The sequence below is a fragment of the Protopterus annectens genome, chromosome 4.part1, assembly GCF_019279795.1.
Source record: "Protopterus annectens isolate FY-2018-M chromosome 4.part1, PAN1.0, whole genome shotgun sequence".
NCBI lineage: Eukaryota > Metazoa > Chordata > Ceratodontiformes > Protopteridae > Protopterus > Protopterus annectens.
In genome coordinates, this window is record NC_056734.1 from 112,392,949 (window position 1) to 112,420,325 (window position 27,377).

Below are 27,377 nucleotides of genomic sequence, written 5' to 3' on the forward strand. Positions count from 1 at the left end.
GCTGCAGGAGGTAGGAGAGAATGGTTACTATATTTTTGTAGGGACAGAACCCCCCCATTGTTTTTTAATAATGAAATTTGGGGAAGGAATAACGGCAGATAATATAAGGAGAGGGGGTTAGGGAAGGAATTAAGAATTTTTTTAAGACAAAAAAACACAATACAGACAAGACAGACAGGAACACTGTGGTGGGCTGATGCTAGGGGGAAACAAGACACAATAATGGCAGACAGAAATGCAGGAAAGATGAGGAAACCTGGGAGGCAGTATCCACCTTGTTCTGATGGACATTGATAACCTTGATGGTGAGGGAGCTGAGGCTTCAGGTGACTCGATGATTGGAGTTGATCAGTTCAGCGAGACTAATACAGGTGAAACTGCCTCTCCACTGCCTTGTCAACCACATACTCAACCATGTCCTGAACCTTACAGTGCTGGATTAGCAAGTTGTCTTGTGCTACAGTACCCACAGGGCCACAACCACTACTCACACTCTGTGAAGATGTCCCTGAGTGGGAAGGAGGAGGTGGAGAATGTTCCTTCTCCTGGGAAGCTTGCAACAGAGTTCCTCAACACTTGTTTGCTCAAAAAGCAACTTGTTTACACTCTGAAGAGCACTGCCCCCATGAGTTTATGTTTAGGTAGTTTTGATTATAGTCTATATTGTCACAGCAGCCAAACCAGCCAAGTGCAAACCTGTCCTGTACCTTACCCTTGTAGATCATGTAATAAGGATCTGTTGCTAGGGATATGCAGTTTTGTACTATTTCTGCAGCTAGTTTGGTGGGTGTTCTGAAGTCATGTAAATATTCTCATTTCAACTGACAACCACCTAATTCAGAAAGAAAATGAGAGAGAATGTGAGAGATGTAGTTACATATTGTCTCTGGAGGCAAGGCTCTCACATATAGGTACTTCTAATTTCAAACAGCTTGCCAGTAGCACACATACTACATCCACCACTGATAATAAAAAACAAGATACATAAACCCAGATATTCTGAGACTCTTAAATGTAATCTTCCTAAAGCTGAAAGGACTTCCAGCTGGTGTACCCACAAAAAGTATCCTCAGCAACATCAAAAGCAGTCTTCCAAAGGTGCCAGAAAGTCTGTTCTTCAGTTTTTCCCTTAGATCTTGCTAGTTCTTTCTCTCTTGCACTTCTAATACCCTAATTGCTTTGCACTTCAACAGGTTTTTGTAGCAATTATTATAGCACACCTAAGAACCATCAGCACTAGTCATTCTTCACGGAAATAGCTCCAGTACTTAGTAGTTATGACTACCCCTCATGGCATGATTAAAGGGCAGTTCCCTGTGCTTTCTCCTATTAACCTGGTGCATTTGGGCATTCTGAGGCAGTGTAGCAACTGCCTCATATACGCAGACAACCCTCTCCTTTTACCTCCCAACACTCAGACTTGTGAGAAAAGCACTTATATCACCAAACTGGAAGTTATGCACTCTCCAGCCAAGACTGGACTAGTTGGTCAAGAGGAGAAGGTCAACACCTGCACCACACCACATGGAACACATAGGCCTCCAGAACACCCACTATCACAGCTCTCACATAAAAACACAAACCACACATCCACCTTCGCAGAGGCACTCAATAGAAATTTACCCAAACAGCAGAGACCTCCAAGACAGAAACACACTCAACCACCACAACACAGGACAAACCACAGGACACATAGCTCACCTCCAGTGTGCCCCTCAACCAAAGCCCCTAAGGCTAAACACCTTGCCCAATACACTAATCATAGGTGATTCAATAGTGAGGCACACAGGTGTCCCACTCACTAGGTTGAATAAGGAGAAGGTAACAGTCAGTTGTCTATCAGGTGCCAGAATCGGACATGTAACACATGCACTCAGGACACTCCACAACAACTACAAGTATGATTCTGTCATTGTCCATGTGGGTGTGAATGACATGAGATGCACTTCCCTGGACTACATGAAAAGAGACATGGTGGAGCTCTTGGATTATGTGGCCCAGGCAGGTAGGACACTAGCCCTGAGCAGTATCCTACTGTTATCCAGAATGATATTGCAGTACAAACAAAAAGTTATTGACTTCAACAATTTGTTATGTTTCTGGTGTCATTCTAAGGGGATCCAATATCTGTCTGCTTGGGATAACATGACTGACAGACCTCAATACTTTGCCACAGATGACCTGCATCTGTCACCCCTGGGTTTCCGGGTACTGGTTAAGGCTCTTTCCACACCTATAGTGCCTTTTTTAGGCAGTTTTTAAAAGACCAAATTACCACCATAACAGCTATAAATAAATGCAATCTGAGGGTCATGCTGCTCAAAGCAAGAAGTCTAAATCTCAAGATGCACTTGCTCGAAGCCCTCCTCAAAATGGAGAACATCAACATTTGTGCTGTAATGGAGACCTGATTTAAAGTGGCAGAAAGCACCCCTGCACTACCAGGCTATAACTCATTCCACACCTTTCAGCCCTGAAACATGGACCGAGGCTCCAAAGGTGGTGGTGTCTCCATATTCATAAAGGATATGCACACCTCCAAACTAGTAGCCCAGCATAATGCATCTGAGAAACTTCAAGTGCAACTAACATTGGGTAAGACTGCAATCCAGGTTATAGCCTGCTATAGGTCCCCAACCATGTCCCTAGACTCTCACTCCACATTCCTAAGCACCCTGGAATCTATCAAGGTCCAACCCAACACTCTTATACTAGGAGACTTCAACTACCCCTCCATCAAATGGGAAAACTACTCAAGCACCAATACACTGGCCCAACGTTTCCTGGAATTCATCAATTCCAATGCCCTAGAGCAGCTCATTCTGACCCCCACTAGAGGGAGCAACATCCTTGACCTGGTTATTACTAACATGGGCGACCGTTGCTCTACACCAACAGTCAATCCTTCCCTGGCCAGATCCGACCATAAACTAATCACCATGGAAATCCACATCTCACCCACACCCCCCGCAAAGGTAACCACCTTGAAAAACGTCTCCAAAGCTGACTTTGGACTCCTAAAAACAGAGGTAGCTAACTTCACAGCACCCATGCCAATGGAAAATAGCTGCATGACTGCCGCATCATACACAAATCCACTGTACGAACATGTACATAAATGCATGGAACTAGCTATACCCAACAGAACCAAGATGCTCTCCTCAGAAAAAAGGAAGCCAATCTGTCAGAAGGAAGAAACTGTTGCAGAAAAAGGTGAAGTCCCAAGACTGGAAAACTCCATTATTAGCCTCAACAAAAAGTTGAGATCCCTCATCAAATCCTCTAAAGCCAGCTATGAAGGCAGAATTGTGGCAGACACTAAAAACAATCACAAAGCCTTTTATAGTTATATCAAGAACCTCCATGGCAATACCCAGATGTGCTCTGGGTTACTGCACAATGGTACCTCCTATAGTGAGCCAACAGATATTGCCAACATATTGGCCGACAGATTCGGTGCCAACTTTACTCCCCCCAAAGGATCAATCACAATACCGGAGGAATGCCAGGCACCCAGCATTACTGCAGCCCAGGTTAAAGCTGCATTGTTCAAGGCCAAGAATACAGCTTCCATGGGACCTGATAATATCCCTGGCTGTGTTTTACATAAACTACAAAGTGAACTGGTACCACATCTGTGTGCCCTATTCAGTCACAGCCCCACCTCGGGCTTTGTCCCTACCGAAAGGTGCACTGCTACAGTCATCCCTCTCCATAAAGGGAGGGAGCAACTACAGACCCTGGGAATTATAGCCCCATTAGCCTGATGAGTCTGATATGTAAAGCTATGGAGTGCATCATCATGGACCTGATTAACAAAGATATAAGAAATCTCCAAACTATGGACCTGACGCAGTTTGGCTTTATGAAAGGGACAGCATGCCTGCTCAACCTAGTTGACTTCTTTGAGTCAGTCACCAGGGCTGTGGATGAAGGTAAGGCAGTACATACAGCCTATCATGATCTGGCCAAGGCCTTTGATACCATTGCTCACTCTGGAATTATTGATAAAGTCACCAAACTAGGCATCAACCCCTATATCACTAGATGGGTTGCAAATTGGCTCACAGATAGAACACACAGTGTGAAAGTAGTGAACTCCAAGTCAGATGGCCAACCAGTCACGAGTTTTAAGGAAGTTTTAATATTCATGAGCTTTGACTATATATTTATTGGTCCTTTTAAAATGTATTTATGTATTTTTATTGGTTCTTCAGTAATTAATTTAAGTATAAATGATTAATTTCTCTGAACACTGGTCATCTGATGAAGTCTTTACTATAGAGACGAAAACGCGATTTGGTTTGTAAATGCGTGAATGGAGTGCTTTTTTTGCATGGTGTGGACTGAATAAAGGATTTATATACACCTTGTTCGAGTTTTAGCTTATCCTTCAGCACTCTTTCGCTTGAATTACTGGTTCTTTTTGAGTGCTCAAACACAGTGTTTTTGGTTCATTGTGTGTCTAAATTACATACTGTACAACTTATAAGCAAGGGCATGACATCTATGGTCCAAGGATGTCATTGTTCCATTGCACCCTTGCCTAATAAGACCAGTAATTGAGAAAAATACCCCCTTCATTATGTACCTCACCAGGCATATGCAACAAATGGCGCATCCGCAGAAGTCCTTCACAAAAAGAATATATGGTATAGAAAACAAGTCCTATGTGGACTGCCTCAAAGCCATGTCCTTATACTCAGTCACCTAAAGGCCTTTGAGAGGTGACCCATGCCTGGCCTACAAAGCATCCTCTGATCGAACATTAATGGACTTTGCATATCCACAAAACAAATATCAACAGAAACATCTGATCCAGGGATCTAAACCTCATCTACAAAATAAATAAGATGTGTTGGAGGGACATATATGCATCTTAGATGCCGCCTCAGGATGTCATTGTTCCATTGCACCCTTGCCTAATAAGACCAGTAATTGAGAAAAATACCCCCTTCATTATGTACCTCACCAGGCATATGCAACAAAAATGGCTTAAAGTCCTTCACAAAAAAAAAAAATATATATAATATATAAAAAAAAAGTCCTGATTCAGCCATGTCCTTATGCTCAGTCACATATCAGTCCTTGAAGGTGACCCATGCCTGCCCTATGCCCCCCCCCCTGATCTCTGATCTAATGGATGGACTTATATCCAATGAAAAAAAACAAAAAAAAAAAAAAAAAAAACATGATCTAAACCTCATCTCTAATAAATAAAAATAAGATGTGTTGGAGGGACATATATGCATCTTAGATGCCGCCTCTTCTCTGGAACAGGCTTGCAATCCATGTGAAACTGAGTTCTTCCCTGATCTTATTAAGCAGAAACGTGGAGCAATGAATGGGCAACCATAATAATCTGGAAATAAACACTCTTAAAACTGTGGAGATGACAGTGGACTTTAGGAGTGGTACTAAAACATTATCCCTTGTTTGTTCAAGCTGTTCAAAGCTGCAGAGAGATTGGCCTTCTACCTTTTGCCCTGCTGTGATATTGGAAAAAATAAGTGTTTATTTTTAATTGTTTTCTGCACTTCTGTTTTACTACAGATCTGTGTAATATGTGCAACTGATTTTTGCAATCAGTGCAACTGTTTTTAGTCTCATTTTTGTTGTCTGTTAGAGCCAAATATTGGTTACTATTTGTGACCCTTTCAGCTTGTAGTGAAATCCTTTGTCTAGACAGGCCCAGCTGCTTTTCTTTGTGGCAGAAAGTAATCAGTCTGGTTTAATCTAGCTAAAAGCATTCCTGCAACACTGTTTTTTGATTGGATAATTGGGCTGGTTTCTGTTTTGCTGCCTTTAATGGCCAGTGTTTTAAACCACTTTTACTTGTTTGCTCAAGCTGTTCAGAGCTGCAGAGAGATTGGCCTTCTGCCTTTTGCCCCTCTGCTGTGATACTGGAAAAAGATAAGTGTTTATTATCAACTGTCTTCTGCACTTCTGTTTTACTACATATCTGTGTAATCTATGCAACTGCTTTTTTGTCCCATCCACCCGCCCAGTTGTGGTGGTCTTAAATCTTGATGGCTTTTGAGTTGCCCACCTCTGGTATAAAGTTAATACTGGCCACTGTCCCCAGTCACATTACATCAGCTCATTCTATTGTTTACAGTGAGAACTTAGTAATGGCCCACCCCTTTAGCTTCTGAACCTTGAATTATCTTCTCTTTCTTCAAAAAAAAGCCACTATACCTCTTTCTACTTCATTTTGCTGTTTTCCAATACTGATTACTGCTTGTTGGTAGCCTCACTAAATTACATTAGCAAGTTTTATGTCAACAATTAATGTCTTTTCATTCATCTGGTTTTGCTTCGTTTGTTGTGGAGTATCAGCCTCACTAAATTGATGACAGTATTCTACTGAATCACTGCTTTATTAGTGCTGTCTGTTACTGTTGTGATTTGTGAGCTATTGTTTCAAAGCAATCTACTGATTAACTATATTTCATTGCTATCTACTGCAATTAATTGCTGTTTAACTGCATTTTACTGCATTTCATTGCTGTTTAACTGTATTTTTTCATATTGCAACTGCTATTCTTTTGACTATAAATGATTAATCTGTACTTCATTATGAGTTTTTTCTTACTGAGTTCTTAAGCTTAAAATTGAGTAGCATAGTCTAAATACAGGTCTGCAGCAACCAGAGCTTCAGCTGCATGGTTTTAAACCCTATTTGAGGTATTCCAGCTACAAGTTTATCCTTAGTAGCACTTGTGTTATCATCTAGTAGTACTACTCATAGATCTTCCTCCCTTTACCCTCTTAGCTATTTCGATTTCTGACAAATATGGATGGACAATTTCCTACATTTTCTCATGCCAGTTTGGTTGATATGGGCATCCTGAGATAGTGTAGCAACTGCCTCATGTACATGGACAACCCTCTACTACTGCCACCTAGGAACACAATTTGTGAGCAATGTAATTACATCAAGCACCTAGTGTCATTACTCTCTCCCCCACAAACCAGTATATCTGGCACTGAGAAGGTTGGCAATATGAACACCACACCTCAAACACCACCCACACCAACACAACACACTCCCACATATGCGGAGGTCCTCAACAAAAGCATACCCAAACAAAAGAGACGTCTGAGGCATAAACGTACGCAAATTGCACTACCCACCACACCACACATAGTCCACATACCCGTGTCTCACAGCCACTAAGGCCTAAACATAAACCCAACATATTAATCATAGGAGACTCCATTGTGAGACACACAGATGCGACCCTCACCAGGCTGGATAAGGAGAAAGACATGGTTAATTGTTTGTCAGGTGCCAAAATCCAACATGTCACCAATGCACTCAAGTCTCTCAACAGGTACTGTTATGATTCTGTCATAGTCCATGTTGGAGTGAATGACTTGGAATGTACCTCCCTGGACTATATGAAGAGAGACATGATCGAGCTCGCTGAGTATGTGTCCCAGGCAGGTATGTCCCTAACCTTAAGCAGCATTCTACTGTCACCCAGAATGATGCCTCAATACAAACAGAAAATGATTGACTTTAACAACTGGGTTAGTTTCTGGTGTCATTCAAAGGGGATCCAGTACATGACAGCCTGGGATGACATGACTGACCAGCCATGATGCTTTGTAACAGGTGGCCTGCACCTGTCACCCTAGGTTTTCAGGCTCCTGGCAAAGGCTCTTGCCTCCCCCATAGTGCCTTTTTTAGGCAATGCCATGAGGTCAAAACTAACAATATGAAAATTTCATCAAAATGTAAATTAAAGGCCTCGCTGCTAAACGCTAGGAGTCTAAACATGAAACTGCACTCAATGCAAGCATTCTTAACCCTGGAAGAAGCTGACATTTGTGCAGTCACTGAAACATGTTTCAAAGCTGCGGAGAGCACCCCAGCCCAACCAGGTTACTCATCCTATCATTCATTCAGACCCCAAGCCGTGGGCAGCAAAACAAAAGGAGGTGGAGTTGCAATATATATAAAAGACATACACACCTCTAGGGTGGTCAAATAGTATGATGCTCAGGAAATACTCCAGGTACAGTTAACAACTGACATGACCCCTATTCAAATCATAGCTAGCTACAGGCATCCATCTCAGATTCAAGATGCCCACTCCACCTCTCTGGACCTCCTCAAATTTATCAAGATTCAACCCTTTACCCTAATCCTGGGTGACTAGCTATCCAACCATAGATTGGAAGAAATAATCATTCCAAAACACAAATGATCAGAAATTCCCTGATTTTGTCAATGAAAATGCCTTGGACCAGTTGGTTGACACCCCCACAAGAGGTGGAAATATCTTGAACTTGGTTTTAACCAACATGAGTAACCACTGCAGCATCCATACAGTGTCATCATCCCTAGTAAGATCCGACCACAAAGCAGTCACTTTCAAAGTCACCATCTCCCCCAACCCCCACCCTCCCCAGCTAGGGTCAAACAAAAAAAACTTCTGCAAAGCTGATTAGAACCTCCTGAGGGAAGGTATAAACAGCTTCACAGCCCCCTCCCTCCTCCACAGAAACTGGCACATATGTCCAAACTTATACCAAAGTACTATATGAACATTTATATAGCCACATGGAATCAGGAAAACCAGACAGGATAAAATCCTCCCCCTCAAGGAAGAGTAAACCTGTCTGGTGGACATTACAATAAATCAATTCTATAATAAAAGAAAACAATTGCTGTCCAGGACCAAGAAGAAACAGGTGACTAATTGGAAGCAATCTCTCATTAGCCTGAACAAGCAAATAAGAGGACTAGTGAAATCCTCCAAAGCAAACAGAGTCTAAACTGGCCACATCCACTAAAGACAATCATAAGGCTTTCTTCACATATGTCCACAATCTCAAGGGAAGCGTCCAGATCTGCTCAGAACTGGTGGTCAAGGACACCACATACACAAACCCTGTAGATACAGCCAACCCCCCCATCAGTAAAACAGGACATCGCCAGAACCTGCCCCCCTCCCCTTATCTCTAGGGGGCAAGTCATCACTGCCCTCTCAAAGGCAAAATAAATCCAGCCTCCATGGGACCCGATAACATCCCAGGCTGCATCCTACATGAACTGAGGCAGGAACTTGCAGCACCATTAGGCACACTATTCAACCAAAGCCTGAGTACTGGCTTTGTCCCAGCCAAGTGGAGGACAGCTACTGTCATCCCTTTGCACAAAGTTGGTGCATCCACTGATCCAGGAAATTATAGATTCATCAGCCTAACTAGTCTGATCTGCAAGGCCATGGAGCGGATTACCATGGACCACATTAACAAGGACACTGGCAACCTCCAGACACTTAATCTCACACAGTCTGGTTTTGTCAAGGGGAGGTCATGCCTGTTGAATTTGGTCAACTTCTTTGAGACAGTCACCAAGTCCATAGACGAGGGTAAGACGGTGCACACCGCTTAACTTGACCTGGCCAAGGCTTACGAAACTATTCCCCACTCAGGTATAATAGATAAACTCTCTCAACTAGGCATCAATCCATATGTTACCAGATGGGTAGCAAACTGACAGAACCCACCTAGTCAAAATAGGGGAAGCCACCTCAAGTAGTAGACCTGTAACAAGCAGTGTACCCCAAGGATCGGTCTTGGGGCCTCTGCTGTTTGGAATATACTTCTCAGAAGTGCAGGCTAAATCTAGTGGGCTATGGCTGACCAGGTTTGCAGATGACTGCAAGCTGGGTGCTGTCATCAATTCCCTAGTGATGTGGACATCCTCCAAGAGGGTCTCACCCAAACAAACGATTGGTGTCAGAAACATGGCCTCAAACTGAATGCCAAAAAATGCATCATCATCCCTTTTGGGGAGAATGACGTTCCCACAAATTATCACATTGATAATAAGGACGCAATCAGTTGTAAGGGACTTGGGAACCCAGGCTGATAGCAAACTGACTTTTGACCACCATACTGCCTCCGTTGTATGGAAAGCTTTCTACATGGCCCACCTTATTAGTAAGGGTGTCTCATCCAGGGGCAAGGTGGTCATAACATCTCTGTATTCCTCCCTTATGAGACCAATTATTTAATACAATGCCCCTTTCGGCATGTACCTCACAAAGCACAAGCAGCAGTTAGACAGACCACAGAGATCCCTCACCCAGGGAATCCAGGGCCTCAAACATCTACCCTACACAGAAAGGCTAAAAGCCCTGTCCCTCTACTCAGCCTCCTACAGACTCCTCAGAGGTGACCTCTGTCTGGCATACAAAGCAATCTCAGACCCCACCCTGATGGAACTGCTGCATATCCGCAAGTCAAGCTCCACTTGAGTAACCCGCACGCGAGACCTCAACCTGGACTGTGACATCAATAGGACTTGCTGGCAGGGCAGATTTGTGTCCCAGAGACCCCTCCTTTTGTGGAATAGACTCCCTCTCCACATAAAGGAGAGTACCTTATTAAACCTTTTTATGCGCAACCTGGATAACTGGATGGGGAACAAAAAATACATGCCTGGGATTCCACCTATGTCCCTGCTGGACAGTGGCATATGGTGCTGACTTCTTGTAACATGGGCAAATTCTTGGCCAGACTTGTAAGGGCCTCAGGGCCAACAGCCTAGTAACTTCCTCTGATCCCCTTCTTTATATTTAATACTGCTGTGTCAGTTGTGGAATCCTTCAAGTTTTTGGGATCTATAATCTCCTGGGATTTGAAGTGGGAGACCAATGTAGGGTCCATCATAAAAAAGGCAAAACAGAGAATGTACTTTCTGTGACAGCTGAGGAAGTTCAACCTCCCACAGGAACTTTTGATTTACTTCTATACAGCAGTTATTGAATCTGTTCTCATCTCATCCATAAAAGTGTGGTTTGGATCTGTGTCTAAACATGACAAAAATAGGTTACATTGAAGAGTCACGTCTGCTGAAAATATCATTGGTGCTAGTTTGCCATCCTTACAGGACTTGTACTATTCCAGAGTCATGAAAAAGGCAGGTAAAATCATCACTGACTCTTCACATCCACACCACCATCTTTTTGAACTGTTACCACTGGCCAGGCATTATAGATTAATATGCACCAAAACAAGCAGATATAAGAACAGTTTTTCCCCACAGGCCATCAAGTTCATAAACGGTTAACTCAGCTTATTTGGCTGGGGTATTCTTTTTCCCAAGCCTCCGAGGATTCTGCAGTACTGTTTACATATTGTTAATACTTCTTTCTTTCAGAGTTTATTTCAGTATTTCTTGCACTGAGTTGCACTTTGCACGTTGTATGTATATGTATATTTACTTTTCTGTCTTGTTCTTAATAGTTGCATGTATGTCATTTGTTTTGTTCTTAATAGCTGTATGTAAGTCATTTATGTAATTTATACATGGAGGGTCACTGAAACCGGAGTCAATTTCCTTGTATATGTGCATAAACGGCCAATAAATGTGATTCTGATAAATGTATCCCTGATCTGACACCTATATTTCTATCAGAGAGAGGAAGATTGTAAATGCTCAACCAATCATGTCTAAATCACATATAACCCATCACACACACACACACACACACACACACACACACACACACAAAAACCCATAGGACATATACCTATTTATTATTATTGGGTAGCATGCCTAGGCTTAAAAAGGTCGTTTAGGGTTGTTAGCCCTGTGGCAGTATAATATATATATACATACACACACATATATATATATATATATATATATATATATAGTTAACAAAATGTTTACATATATATCTCTTACTGGGAGCGCTACAGAATCCTGAAAGCCCAAAATCCTGAAGACCAAAATCCTGAAAACTCAAAATCCTGAAAACACACAGGATATCAACACTTACTATATTCCAGCACAAGTACATACAGAAACATATTACCCTTCAACTATATGCAGGGGCAAGCCAGCACCTCTACTTATATACATCAACTCCAAGATTGCACTTCACTACACTAAGTGCAATATTGGAGTTGATATACTTAAGTAGCAGGGGGTGTGGGCGGCACAGCTCCCCACACGGGGGGTGCAGGGTGGCCTGCCCCCCTGCTTACACTTAGAGAACAGTAATATAGTTTGTGTTTTATTTGTTTCTGTATGTACTTGTGCTGGAATATAGTAAGTGTTGGTATCCTGTGTGTTTTCAGCAGGTTTGTGTTTTATTTGTTTCTGTAAGTACTTGTGCTGGAATATAGTAAGTGTTGGTATCCTGTGTGTTTTCAGCAGTTTGAGTTTTCAAGATTTTGAATTTTCAGGATTTTGGGCTTTCAGGATTCTGTAGCCCTCCCCTCTTGCTACAATATTTGAGAGATACAATACTTACTATACAATACACGTCAGTACATATATTACTTTAATATATATATATATATATATATATATATATATCAAAAATACAGAACTTAATGTAGAACTCTGACCTTCAGTTCTGTACCTCTAAAAATCACCTAGCTAGTTAGTCCCCCCTCCTCTTCCTCCTCCTCTGCAGATCGATGTACTTGTTGTTGAAGACAGATGACCCCAGCTCTTGCCATAAGTCAGTTTTTTTTCCAAGTGCCACCTGCTTTGGTTTCATCGGGTATGACTCCTGCAGCAGGTAGCAGAGTATCTTGGTCTCTTTCTTGGATCAGCTTAGGGCACAATCCTGGACTTTAACAGCGCCCATCACCATGAAGTATCAACTTCAGAATGACATGCAGAAGTCTGAATCAAGGAGTACTAGGGTGTGACATCACTCTGCCCAGCCCATATAAATTCGTTACCTACTGAACAGATAAAAGTGGAAAATTTTCTATAACAGGTTATTTATCAGTACAGATCATGCCCACACCCACTTCAAAGGAGTGAACTTTTTTAACATAAATAAATGGCAATCTTTGTGGAATTTGATATGCTTGTGTTTTTAAGGGTGCTCACATGCAGAGAAAATGTTTTCTGCAGCAATAACAAGGAGGCTACAGAACTACTTCTGGATGAAAATTAGATGATACAGCTTCTGTTTGGTATGGACTGTGAGAATAGGGACAGCTGGTATCCCAACAGTCTGAGAGGGCGAGGGCTGTGCACAGACAAGCATATGGTATCCCAACAGTCTGAGAGGGCGAGGGCTGTGCACAGACAAGCATATGGTATCCCAACAGTCTGAGAGGGCGAGGGCTGTACACAGACAAGCATATGGTATCCCAACAGTCTGAGAGGGTGAGGGCTGTACACAGACAAGCATATGAATGCATATATGCTATACACAACGTATAACATGCTGAAATTCAACTGAGAAGAAAATGGCAGCCACATGCATTCATAGGCAAATCGCTGCTCATCCACATCAAACTGAATGCAGCTACACTAATAAACGTGGCTTCACATGTGCATTGCAGCACAATTCATACAGCTTAGTGAGGCTGAGACTCATTTGCCAATCAACTTATGCCAATCCACTTTTCTAAGCATCAGTAGGCTCTGCATTTCCACAGAAGATGATGAATACTGCAAACAAATTAAAAAAAGGTTTACTAAAAGCAAGGATAACCTTGAATTATTAGGAAAAGGAATCATCGGTGTAATACAGTGGGACTTGATCAAGTTCAGCTGTATGTATTGGTAAGACATGAAATATTGCAATATTTGTCTGATTACATATAAAACACATGGGGATTTCTAAGGAGCCATTTTAATTGCTGCCCATATCTGTGAAGTGGTGTACTGCAGAAAATGGTCTCTGACAATGCGTAATGCCCAGGACCATACTACAGGCTGTGTTCATTAAACTAAGGAGTGATATACATGAGCAATTATTTAATATATTCTGTACCACACCCTCACAGCAAACAGTTATAGGTATACATCTCACTACGGCAGTAGAGGAATGTATAATACAGACACTAACGCAAAGGCAATTTAAACCAGAATTCAATGAATGCTTCACAGTGCACGTCAAGCTTTTTTTATTATGTAGTGGCATGCATGATTCATAACTGATTAAAGTTACTTACATGTGAAGGAGGTGTAATGTGCTTGCAGGTTAGAAAATGTTGCAGCAGCAGGGAACAATTTCAAAAACTCTGATCCTGCAGAGAATCACATCTTCATGGATACATTGAGGAAATATGGGAAATGTCTTTTCGGAGAAGGAGGGCCAAAAAAGGTAGACAGAGTTAAGGTGTGACATAAATGCTGTAGAGGGAAGTAACTGCACTTTGGCACAGTGTAGTGAAAGAATGAATGACATGGTCAAACGTACCAGGACAAAAGCTAGGCAAAATGCAGTTGCCTGTAGCAGCATGTGTGGTAACCCTTCCATACTTCAATATTTAACATGGGATAAGGAGCACCTTGTCTCCCTAAGGGGCAATTACTGTGGTGCAGTTGAGGAAGCTGCTGGATTCATCAGAGATGGCATGAATACCAGACTGGTGCAGCAACCACAGTCAGACAGTCTGGAAGATTAATATGTAGCTGCTTTTACTAAAGTATGCTGATTGCAGTTGGCAAGACACCTGCACATATAACCCTTACATGTTTCATTATCAGGTACGCCATCAACATCAGGTACACCACAAACTCTACAGGCAATGCATGGTAAGAGTGAGCATCGTACACTTACCTTTAGGAAAAAATCATTCCACCTACCACAAGTCACATTAACCACATCTTGACATACTTCTTTACAGGGTCAGCACCAGAAATAGCCACATTCTACGTTTCAGCACAGCAGGCTTCAATGATGAAGACATAACTCTCATACTCATGACATAGCCTGAGGACTTTGACACACAGCTGAAAAATGTACTGGCAGGTTTCCCTGTTTCACAACAGATGTATAACTCTGCAGGTGGTGACACAGGTTCACACACTCAGCGAAATGAAAAAATGTCTGCTGTACAGTGTAAGCTGACCATGCATCGATCAGCAAAGATAACACTGCATGTATCAAGTATTTTATGTGTAGCTTCACACTGCTACAAAGTGAATGTCGTGGCCCACATCTGTGTACTAAATGACACTTCTTTGCCTATAGATATATACTGTGCACAAGCATTCCAGAGGGATTACAGTGATGCTGCCATTGGCTGATCACTGCCACTACTGTCACTGGTATAAGAAATGATAGAGGGAGCTGCACTGTCACTATTGGTGACTGACTGTGGCAGTTGCATACTAGACCAATGCATTAGCATGTTATGTAGAATGCGGCAAGCAGTAAACATTCTACATGCAGTAGCAGGGGCATTCTGAAAAGCTTTCAATTCATGCAGGAAATGAGTTTTGAGTAGGCGAAGCGCTTGCTCTATGACTATCCATGTTTATGACTGAACAGTTTTGAAGCATTCAACATGTTACTCATGTTGGTTAAAACCAGTCACAGACTGATGGCATCAGCCTAGTTTCAAGTGAGTACCCTGCATCACACAGAAAAAAACAAACTACGGAGAGGACACACACAACAATAAAGTGGGGAGCAATTATGCAATACTACCTTTGTTACTCTATAGCTAAAGAAAAGTCTGTGACAAAATAGGAAGACCAAACTGTCAATTTATTTAAACAGATAACTTCTTCAGAAAACAGTATACAAACTTCAGTTCAAATCTCATAATAAAAATAGTGTCAGGTGGTCACAGTAACCAATCCTGACATAACCTCATAACATCCAGCTTGAAAATGTGAAGGCAAACTCCTTCACAAAGATACAGCCAGCAGTAAAACTGAAAAACATCAAGTAATTTCAAGATTTCATGTGCTAGTGTAACATTAATATGGTATTGAAAATCATTCTGACTCTCCTAGTACAACATACACAACATAGTACTTGACTAATCTAATTATCGTACTATTTAAGTCAACATTATTACTACTAAATATAAAACATCATCATCCATTATACACACAATCATCTCTGTAAACTCTTCAGCTTTAAAATGCAGCTAATGGAACAAGTTTCATTTAACCCTGGAAAATTATAAGCATTAAGCTTGATTTGCCAGGACAATTCTAATTCCTAATATCCTGCAGGACCTGATCAATAACCATATACTTAAATTTATATTCTTTGTTGGCCTGAATATGTTTAGCTAGGGCGTTATGGATTTTCCCTTTGGAAATTGCATACTGATGTTCATAAACTCTGTCTCTGTTTTGCCAATGTAAAATACAGAACAACATTGGCACCTAGCTAAATAAACCACATATTTGGAGTTACAATTGAACCTCAATTTAAGTTTGTAGCGGGGTGCCACTGATGATTACAGTTGGAGGAATTAGAATAGTCCTGGCAACCAATAATGCTTATATTTTTTTTCAGTTAAATGAAACTTGTTCCATTAGCTGCATTTTAAAGCTGAAGAGTTTACAGAGATGATTGTGTGTATAATGGATGAGCTATAGTCCGCCTTTTTTAAGTACTTTTTATTTAGTGTGGAGGAATTAGATAGTCCTGGCAAATCAAAAGCAAGTACTATGTTGTGTATGTTGTACTAGGAGAGTTAGAATGATTTTCAATATCATATTAATGTTACACTAGCACATGAAATCTTGAAATTACTTGGTGTTTTTCAGTTTTACTGCTGGCTGTATGTTTGTGAAGGAGTTTGCCTTTAAATTTTCAAGCTGGATGTTATGAGGTTATGTCAGGATTGGCTACTGTGACCACCTGACACTATTTTTAACATGAGATTTGAACTGATGTTTGTATACTGTTTTCTGAAGAAGTTTGCTAGGGAAGCAAACGAAAAGCGCTTCAACTACCTGTTTAAATAAATTGACAGTTTGGTCTTTGGATGTTGGTAGCTCGCTGTGACAGAGTTTTTTTTGTTTTTAAAGAAAAGTCTATGTTTGCAAACAGTATTAATAGTTTGGACTTACCAACTACTTGACTATAAGGAATCCTATCGAGCAAGAAGTATAGTGAGCTTGTATGCCAAATATGGGAATTGTGGGTACTGTTAAAATGCCGGGCTGACACACTGGTGATGCACCTCTGTACTTCACATACTACCTGGCAGCTGATGGAATGGTAGCCTTTCCTGTAATGTTACCGAGCACCTCAGGAAAGCATGCCATTGCACAGAAGGCAATCACGGTACTAACCTGAACCTCAGGCATCACTGGAAAATAAATATATGATTCACATGTCCTAGAAGTATGTCATGGAAATGCTGAAGCATCCATGAGACAGAAGACTGTGAGATATGAAAAGTGTCATCAGCATATCTCTGGAAGGTCGCTGTTCCAAGTATAGCAAGGGCTATACATCCCTTGGTATAAAACAAGTATAGGAAGGCCATTCTTCTCCTCAGTCAGGCATACAAACTCACCAAAGCCTGTCCTATGCACTTTCCCATTCTAAACCTGTTCAAGATTTCCTGATCAGCAAAATTCACACGAGTTAGCCTTTGTCTATATCTTTGACTTTTTCCCCACTGAGAACAACTGGTTTTGAAGCAGCTGAAATGAGCACCCCCTTTAGAGACATCTAATCTGGCAATGAACACAAGCATCTTTGTGGATAGCAAGGTGGATGAAAAAATGTACGTCTTCGCTTCTTATATGTCTTATGCAGATCATTCACTTGCCTCTTTGAAAGCGACTATGAATCGCTCAAAGGCAACAATAGCTCCTTGTTTGCATAACATAGTCACAGATTTTAACACATTTCTCAATGACATCTCATTATTACCTCATTTGCATAAGACTTTGTCTAACTGATTCAAACAGCTGCACATAGCACAACAACGGTCTCTGAATTGCACCTTGGCTGTGCTTAGTCAAAGCATGTGCAGATACCTGCACCTAAGTGTAACAACTATGAATAAGTCTCCATGGATCCAGTTATGAAGTGTAGCTCATCACTCACATTTACACTCTAGTTCTGTGTGAATAAACTTGGCTCCTGCTCTTACCCCTTCAGCCAACACTTCATTACCTCTAAGGACATTACAGTGTTTCCTAATAAAATACTTAAGTGTGTGACTATTAACAAAAGGTGGGCAACATTGAAAGTATTTTGGAGAGGAAGGATAAGAGAGATAATATCAGAAAAGTAACACAAAAGTCCCTGAATATTTCCATGTTTTGGCTGCAGGCAATGTAAGGAATTATTGAAGAGTTACTATTAGATTTACTTGAGAGACTATCCAAGCAGCATTAAAAATAAGAATAAAAACTGCACTTTTTAGGCATTGCGCGTTTACACTAATTTTAAGCGTTTTAATTTTTTCATATTTGAAAGGATGGAAATGATTTTAGTGTTGGAGATGTTGACGCTCTGTTGTTAAGATAATTAATTTGGCAATTTCATTTTAGTGCCTTAAAAAACAGGCTTGAATGGTGTTATTAATTTAGTTTGTTTTATTGTGGAATGGAAGTTGCATTACTTAGGGGTCTTTGGCTTTCCCAGTCATGTTTGTTTTAGTTACACTTTTTAAACTGCATGAATGTTGGTCTCTGTGGCCTGAAGAAGTCCCTAGTATATTATTTGTAACAAAAGTGCTTACCATTTTACTATTTTTACAACAAAAGGGTTTACAGGTGGATATTGGTCACTACTTGGCACATTTTTTTTTTTCATTTTCATTTCTTAGCTCATCAGTTAATCTACAAGGCACCTCCTTTGGTTGGTCTAAAACTGGATTTATGCCAACTTTCATTCCAGTTCTGCTTTTTGTTTTATCTGAAGCTTCCAGGTTTGGGGGTACACCCTAAAAACCCTCTGCCCATGCAAACTTTGATGCCATACGCTACACAAGAAAAGTGTGTTTCATCCCTCAGCCTGCCAGTTCACTTCCAGCTACTGAGTGGACTCACTTCCTGGAAATCAAGAAACAAAATGAAGATTTGACAACTCTACTGTTACAAGGATATATAAAGATATGTTTAGCTGCTCACAGGGAAGATCAAAAGCAGCCAGCGGATGAAGGAGTCACCTAAGCCAGACAGGCATGGTTGAATAGTATAATGTGACTATTCAAGGATGTCCCCTCAGCTTACCTCATATTGTAAGGACATAAGTGTTACATCTAATAGTGGGGATCCTTGTTTATATGTCTACAGATGGAAAACCTCCAAAGCAGTAAATATCCCCCAGTAGGGGGGGCTGGTAAATACCCCCAGCCAAAGTACATCCAAAAGCTGAAAGCTCAGAAGGCTGTCTTGAAAATACTGAAGGAGGAGAGGTTTCATTATCTATCTCACAGATACAGATCTCTATATCCTTTGACTCCCTCCATGACACAGGAGGAGAGTGAGAACCTAAGCCTCCCTCAGTTCCAGCATGTACATGCTCATGCATGGTCAATGTGGGGTGAGCTTGTGATTGGAGGGACCTGTGTACAGTGAAATGTTGGTGGCACAGAGAGTAGAGAGGTCCAAACATGTGGCACATGCTCATGCATGGTCAGTGTGGGGTGAGCTTGTGATTGGGGGGGACACTGGGTAGCTAGGGACCTGTGTACAGTGGAATGTTGGTGGCACAGGGAGTAGAGAGATCCAAACACGTGGCACAGTGTTGGCTTCAGGCCATGTTTCCTAAAACTGTAATTCTACACCTGAAAAGACAAGTCTTATCAGATTTCAAACAGCTGTATGAACTGTAGACCTGGATAAGCAAGAACCTGATGCTTCCTCAGTTCAAGTGACTTGTCACAGCTGGAATATACAGAGGACCTGAGGAGAAAACTCTTCAGTCTTAAGCATGAAAACTAACTAAAACTCCAGCTACAGAATTCAGAGACTGTTCCATAGCAAAAGGACAGTTACCAGTATACTCTGGTTATTCAAAGGGAGCTGGGTAATGCCTACAATCTGGGAAAAACAACTCCGAAGCAGCTATTGCAAGTGCAACTTTCCTGGCCCCCTTATTACCCACCACAAAAGAAAACAAACATAAGCTTGTGTCCTTACTTACAAAGGGCAAAGAAACATGCAGACCAGCAGACTATCTTAAGGATGGGTTTATTTCCAAAAGGGTATGACTGATGCCTGCCCTCTGCTTCTTTAGTCCTTTGATGGTGCTGAAGTACTTGTCTGGCAGCTGCAAAATTCAAAGTCCTGCCCATCTCTACAAAAGGTGCACACAGCCTCTGCCATTCCCCAGAGAAGTAAAGTAGGGCAGGAGCTTCTACTTTCTACATATGTTGGTGGCTCTACTACATTTCTGGCAATTATGATGGTGTTTCACATTATGTCCCTTTGCCAAACAACACAGCCAGTATCATCCTGGGTCCTGGCTCATGATTTAGTGGCCACATACTCATGGCTTAAGTGTTTCAGGCATCAAATACAGGAGCTTTTCTAGGATGAGTCAGGATCATAATCTGAAATGTCGAAGCAGGAGGAAAGAAATGGTGAGGTCAAGGGATAGGTATGCTGTTTTCCTAATGTGGAGCATGATGTCTTGAAGTGCACTACTGGAAAGTGCATATACTCCTCACCATGGCAACTTGGGAGAAAAAGAGGTGGAGTGGAATAAATAATAAAACAAAATCCATCAAAAACAGTCCTGGATGTTCAATCAGAAAAAAATGTTACCAAAAAAGTTTGCTGACAAACTGATAAAACACTAACACAAACTATTACTAATATGACTTGTGTATTTGTTTTCCATATTTTTTAAAGATGTTTTAGAACATGTGAAGTCTGACACTGGGATATTAGAAGAACTCTGAATCACTAAAGATAAAATGATAAATGCACAAGTCTGAGGCAGAACACTTTAAGTAATTTTCATTATTAAATAAAATGGGGAGCAAATCTTACTTATAACATATAAAATGTACCATTAATTTACAGTAAGCAAATGTAGTACACCTACTTTGGGCAACAGCAGTTGTGCCAGTCAGGAACTGAGCGCAGAGGTGAATTTCCCTTCCCAGTAAATGATTCCACTTTGGGCAGCAGTACAGGTAGGTCTTCACAGGGCACTGGCACTGTGCCACAGGACTTACAGTGGATTACAGGAATAGGTGTGCCCCAGTAGCGTTGCCTTGATATCAACCAGTCTCTCAGTGTAGGACTTGTAAAGTATCCACCAACTCCCATATTTCTGGCTCGCTGCATGACTGCACTGACAGCTACTTGCCGATTCAGCCCTGTAAACTATCCAAACAACAATACAGTAATTCAGCACATAACTGCAACAGACACACAGTTTCTTGTTTTTTATTATAAACTATAAAATGTATCTGAAAAGCAGAAATTCTCAGTTATTTAAAAAGTGTGGTGACTTTCCTTATTAGATCATCAAAGGTGACTAATGTAGTTTTAAATCATGTAAAAAAAAATAATCTTTATATAATCAAAATTCCCTACCATCAGTACCCTAGTACGCTAAACTGTATTCTTCATGTTATACACACCTGCTACTTGATACAGGAAAGCCTTCCAGCTACTCCCTTTAAAGAAATGTACTTTAAATAATAAATATACAAATATGAATTTAAGCTGTTATTTCTTGGATATCGTACTCAGATACTTAATTATACAAGATAAAATGGAAGGCAGAATTAATTAACATAATACACAATGTAAAGGGGCAATATGCTGTAAAATGCCCTTAAAGAGAGAAAACATGATTCACAAGTAAAACAATATTAGAGCAAAGAGACATTTTCCTGTGCACTAGAATAGTCCATGGTGGACAGGGCATATGCAAATGATTCAAGTTACATGAGCATTCAGCCATACTGAGTACCACCACTGTGATATTACAGACTCATTGCAAACTATGCATATAATACAGTGGCCTTACAACTAACCCAGATCATTAGAGATCCTTCAGTCCCACAAACCTCATTTGCAAAGCCATGAAATGTAGTACAACTGACCACATTAAGTACAATATCAAGTATGGCTCTCTGAAGAGTAGATCCTGTCTACTGAATCTGGTAATCTTCTTTAAAATGGAAGTCTATGTTCAGTGGCTATTTGAACACAAGACATATCTTGACATGGTCAAGGCCTTCAACACCATTCCCCAAGATGGCATCATACAGAAGGCAACTGCATTAAAAAAACCAATCCATGTACGGTGAGATGGTAAAAAACTGAACCCACACAGTGCAAGCTGCAGGACCCTTATCAGAATATATGAAAGTGACCAGTGGTATTCCTCTGGACTCTCTGTTGAGATCACACTTTTTTAGTCATTACTTTTCAGATCTTCAAGTAAAGAAAAATGAACTTTGGCTAACAAAATTCGCAAACAAATAAAAACCGAAGGGTTGTTAAGTCATCTTATGACACTCAAACTCTCCAGCATGAACTATCCCTTGCAAGTGTTAGGTGTACTAAAATGGCTTTAAATTAAATGGGAAAAAGTGTAGTAATATTACTTTTGACAGATAATACCTGACCTCCTCATACTGCAGAGACAACATACCACTATAAAATGAAAATGTAGTCAGAGACCTAGGAAACTGGGCTGATAATTCCCTCTTTTTTTGATCATTTGACAGTGGTTGCCAGGAAATCCATTTATTTAGCACAGCTAATTACCAAAGGAATGCCTACAAGGCCTGAAGAGGTACCTGCTCCCTTACACTCAGTACTTATCTAACCAACTACTGTGTACAATGTACCCTTTGGGATGCATCTCACTAAACATATCAAATGTGGGAAAGACTCCAAAGATTCCTAACCAAAAAGATCACAGGCCTAAAGTCCCTGAGCTATGCTGACAAGTCGGAAGCTAAATCCCTTTATTCAGTATCTTATAGGCTTTTGAGAGGAGACTTCGGTCTTGTTTATCATGCTCTAAGATAACAAAGTGTCTTGAGCCTCTCACAAGTCTAAGGCTCCATCAATACTAGAACCAAAGTCTTAAATCTTCACCAAAGGATAAATAAAACATGGTGGAAGGACAGTTTAGAAATCAGCACCACCCAAACCTCTGGAATAAGCTTTCCTTGCATGTTCAGCAGAAACACTCACTATCTTCCTTTAAACATAACCTAAATGACTGGCTGGATATTCACAAATTTACTGCAGGATTTACTAATCCTCTTGAAGAAAGGAGGTGTGGCCTGATGAACATTACTTGCAATGTGTAAATTGTCATAAGATGAAATAGCCCCGGAATATCTTGGAATTTATTTTACATTTGTTTACCGGGGATGTCCGACTGGCCCAGAGGCCTGTTTTCATTGGAGGCCTAGGGAGAAAAGGTCCTTTAAAAAAAATTACATGCAAATTTATGCAATACAATACCTGAAATACATAACAATTTTACAATACAATACCAAGAACACACAACAATTTTACAATACAATACAAGAAACCACATTGCAGGATAATACAAAAAATACAGGCAGCAAGTAACCTAAACAACTAATTGACAAAAACAAACAGATATCTAACAAAACATACAATACAGAATAATAATATAAGAAATCATTAAGGAGGCAACTCTGCTACCCCAGAGATCAAATTATGACAGTAACTGGAGATAATAGTGGAACTATACCTTGCGCCAAATGTAAGCTCTGCAGGTTCATTGATCCAAAGATAGTCTTTCAACATCCAGATACTGGAGAGGTTTACACTTTAAAAAACAGTGCCAACTGTAATTCATCTCATGTGGTTTACCTGGCAACTTGCCAGATTTGCCACAAATTTTATGTTGGCAAAACTGATAGATATCTAAAAGACAGGATCAGGGAACACATTTACCATATAAAAAAGGGCAGTATGTTCAATGCTCTAGCAAAGCATATCAAAGAGACTAATGTACAACATACTTTTTTAGAGTACTAGGTAAATGCAATGAGTTTTCAAGGGGAGGGGATATCAGAATCTGTACTGAGAATTTAGAAACCAAATGGATTCTGAAATTAAGAACAAATATTTGTCATGGTTTAAATGACTGTATACCATTGAAACCTGTTTTAAAGAATAGACCACTTCGAAGGTAATATTGTGTGTTTCTATTATGGCATATTTACTTATTTATGTATTTCTTAGTTGTGTAGAATTTTTTAGACAGTTACATATGTGTATATATATTCTCTTACATATTTTTACACATTTTTTATACAGTATTAGTTTTTTACATTGTTTCTTATATAGTTTGTGTTCATGCTATGGCCCTTGCCACTGTCTCTTTAAGATGATTACCATTAGAACATGTGATTTAATGATTATTAGTATAAAGATAGGTGTGTTTGTATCTTGTTTCATACACCTGAAGAAGCCTTGATGGTGAAAGCACTTGTGTTTTTACAATAAAGTTACTTTGAGAGCCTGGAGTCTTACCTTGGTATTGTTTCCTTGCTAAACAACTAATTGACAAAAACAAACAGATATCTAACAAAACATACAATACAGAATAATAATACTCTGACAAGAAAAAAAATGCTAATTAGCAATCAGACAAATAGAAGTAGATTGTACCATCATAGGAAAATGGTAGACTTTTTAGGTGAAATGTAATGGTATAGGAGAAAAATATTACTAAAAGTATATTTTATAGAAGGCAAAAAAAAAATAGATGATATGTTAGTGGCAAATATACTTAAAACAGTGACAACAAGGTGGTGTGGAGGTGAGTTGATAAGAAGGGAAAGAACATGCATTCAGACAGCTATAAAGTACAGTTTTGTACCTACCATAAATGTAGATGTCCGATAGACATGCGACTGCAGTCATAACATGTGTGCCTCAGGCAGCCCTCGGTCGGCCAGATTCCAAAGTCTGGGTCCGACGTCGGCTGATGTCGCATTTCTCTCCGACGTCAGAGCGGCTGGAGTACATAAGCATCAGCCGACGCCATTTTCTTCAGTGTTTCTTGCCCCAGATGTCAGGTGCCCTCCAAGGAAGGCTGTAATCAAATTGGAAGACAAAAACAGGATTCCAAACAAATAAATGAGCAATAAAACAAATACACCATAACAGATATCCCCAGCTAAGAGTAACAGGGAGAGGGGTGGACCCTAGGCATAGAGGGGTATGGAGGGTGGGAAAATCCGACTGCAGTTGCATGTCTATCGGACATCTACATTTATGGTAGGTACAAAACTGTACTATGTCCTTCAAGAATGCAACTGCAGTCATAACAAATGGGTAGAATACCATAGCTTAGCTGGGGGAGGAGGAATGCTCTAGGAAAAAGATGGTGTGGCAATCAAACCCTGCAGGACTGCCGAAGCAAAGCCTGCTCTGGATCTGGAGTATAGAGGGAGATTGTAGTGTTTGGAGAATGTATGCACGGAGCTCCATGTAGCAGCTTCTAGAATGTCCTTAGTAGGCACCCCTCTTAAGAATGCTGTAGAGGTGGCTGTATTTCTGGTGGAATGTGGTCTGACATTGGCTGGAACAGTCTTTCCATGAAAGGAATAACAGAATCTGATGCAATGTCCAATCCATTTTGAAATAGTCTGTTTTGAAATTGCTTTTCCTTGGACTGCAGGGGCGTAAGCTACAAAAAGTTCTTCAGACTTCCTACTGGCCTTGGTTCTGTCCAGGTAGTAACGAAGTTGTCTGTGAATGTCCAAGGTATGCAACAGTCTTTCCCCCTTATTCTCAGGATTGGGGAAGAAAGCAGGCAGATGAATGGCTTGATTTAAAGAAACCCTGAGACCACCTTTGGCATAAAAGTAGGGTTGGTCCTTAATGAAACCCTGTCTCTGTGAAAAATAATAAAGGGTGGTATTGCCATTAGGGCCTGTAGCTCCGAAACCCTTCTTGCTGATGTAATTGCCAACAGTAAAGCTGTCTTCCATGAGAAAAATTGCAAGTCAACTGAAGCTGCTGGCTCAAATGGAGGTAGAGTCAGTTTTTCTAGGACAAAATTGAGGTCCCAGGCTGGCACTGGGGCCTTTCTTGGTGGCTTAATGTTCTTGATTCCCCTGAGGAATTGCCTTAGTAAAGGGTGTGAAAAAACAGGAGGATCAGTGTTGTATCTTGCTGAAATAGCAGATGCATGTATCTTTATGGAAGAATATGAGAGGCCGTTCTTTAACATATCTGCCAAATATTCCAAGAAGAGTGGGATGTTCAACAATGATGCATCATGTCCCTTGCTGGTATTCCAATTGCTGAATCTTTTCCACTTTGCTAAGTAAACCTTTCTGGTGGATGGTCTTCAAGCCTCTGTTAGTATCCGCTGAACTTCCATGGAGAGAGATAGGCTGAAGTTATTTATGGGATCTCCCAGGCTGTTAGCTGCAGTGTCTGAAGATTTGGATGCACTGTTTCGAAGTTGTGTTGAGTCAGAAGTAGAGGCCATTGGGGAAGGGCCCACCTCCTGGAGTGACATATGCTCCGTAGTAGTGGGTACCAGTGTTGTCTTGGCCAGTCCGGAGCTATTATGATTCCCTTGGGTCTCTGCTTTGATCTTTAGTAATACTGAGGTCATCAGTGGCAGAGGTGGGAATGCATAGATTGTTAGGAAGTTCCAGTTGAATGAGAGGGCATCTATTTTCCAAGCTTTTGGATGGTATGTCCTTGTGCAGAATTTTGGTAGAAGATGGTTGAGGTGAGAGGCAAATAGGTCCACTTCTGGCTTGCCCCATGTCGAAATGAGTTGTCTGAAGGCCTTCGGATGTAACCTTCACTCGTGTGAATCTGTGAAATTCCTGCTTAGGCTGTCCGCCAACACATTGTCTTTTCCTGGAACAAACTGGGATTGTAACTGGATGTTTAGGCTCAGTGATTTCTCCCAAAGATGCACTGTCAGTCTGCAAAGGGGGTAAGAGTGGGTGCCCCCTTGCTTGTTTATGTACCACATCAAAGTGGTGTTGTCTGTCCGTATCAGTAAATGGCCTTGCTGGAGATGGTGTCGAAAAGCCTCGATGGCATGCATTACTGCCAGCATTTCCTTTTGGTTTATATGCAGATGTGTTTCCTTTGGAGACCATTGTCCTTGTATACACCTGCCTTCCATGTGCGCCCCCCATCCAAGGTCTGAGGCGTCTGTGGTCATGGTCTGTGTTATGTGTGGTTTTTTGAATGACATACCTGTGTTTGCCTGGCTCACCGAGGCCCACCATATGAATTCCTTTTGTAGGCATGGAATGAGCGGTATGATTGTCTCCAAGTTGTTGCTGTGTTGAGACCATAAATGCTTTTAGGTACCATTGAAGCTTTCTCATGTGTAGTCTTGCTAATGGAACCAGGAGAATGCAGGATGCCATGTAACCCAGGGCCTGTAGGAATCTCCTTGCAGTCATCTGGGTGAGTTTTGTTAAACCTTTGAAGTAATGAGTTAACTTCTCTTGTTTGTCTTCTGTCCGGTAAGCCATCTGAGAGGCTGTGTCTAGTTTGGCTCCTAAGAAGATTATTTGCTGGGATGGCTGCAGTCTTGACTTTTGGAAGTTGACTGTGTATCCCAGAGCTTGCAATGTAGGTGACATAATCCAGGTTTTTGTCAACATCAATTTGTCATCCGCTTGTATGCAGGCAGTCGTCCAGGTATGGTAAATTTGTA

The 27,377-nt window shown here is 40.9% G+C and overlaps 1 protein-coding gene across 1 annotated transcript in view; it reads right to left on the reverse strand.

Moving 5' to 3' along the window:
* Positions 1 to 27,377, reverse strand: part of LARS2 (leucyl-tRNA synthetase 2, mitochondrial) — a 1,850,943-nt gene that overhangs the window by 748,688 nt on the left and 1,074,878 nt on the right. Inside the window, exon 11 of the mRNA XM_044070015.1 lies at positions 20,769 to 21,052. Within this exon, the coding sequence (XP_043925950.1) occupies positions 20,769 to 21,052 (284 nt within the window). The remainder of the gene's footprint in view (positions 1 to 20,768; positions 21,053 to 27,377) is intronic.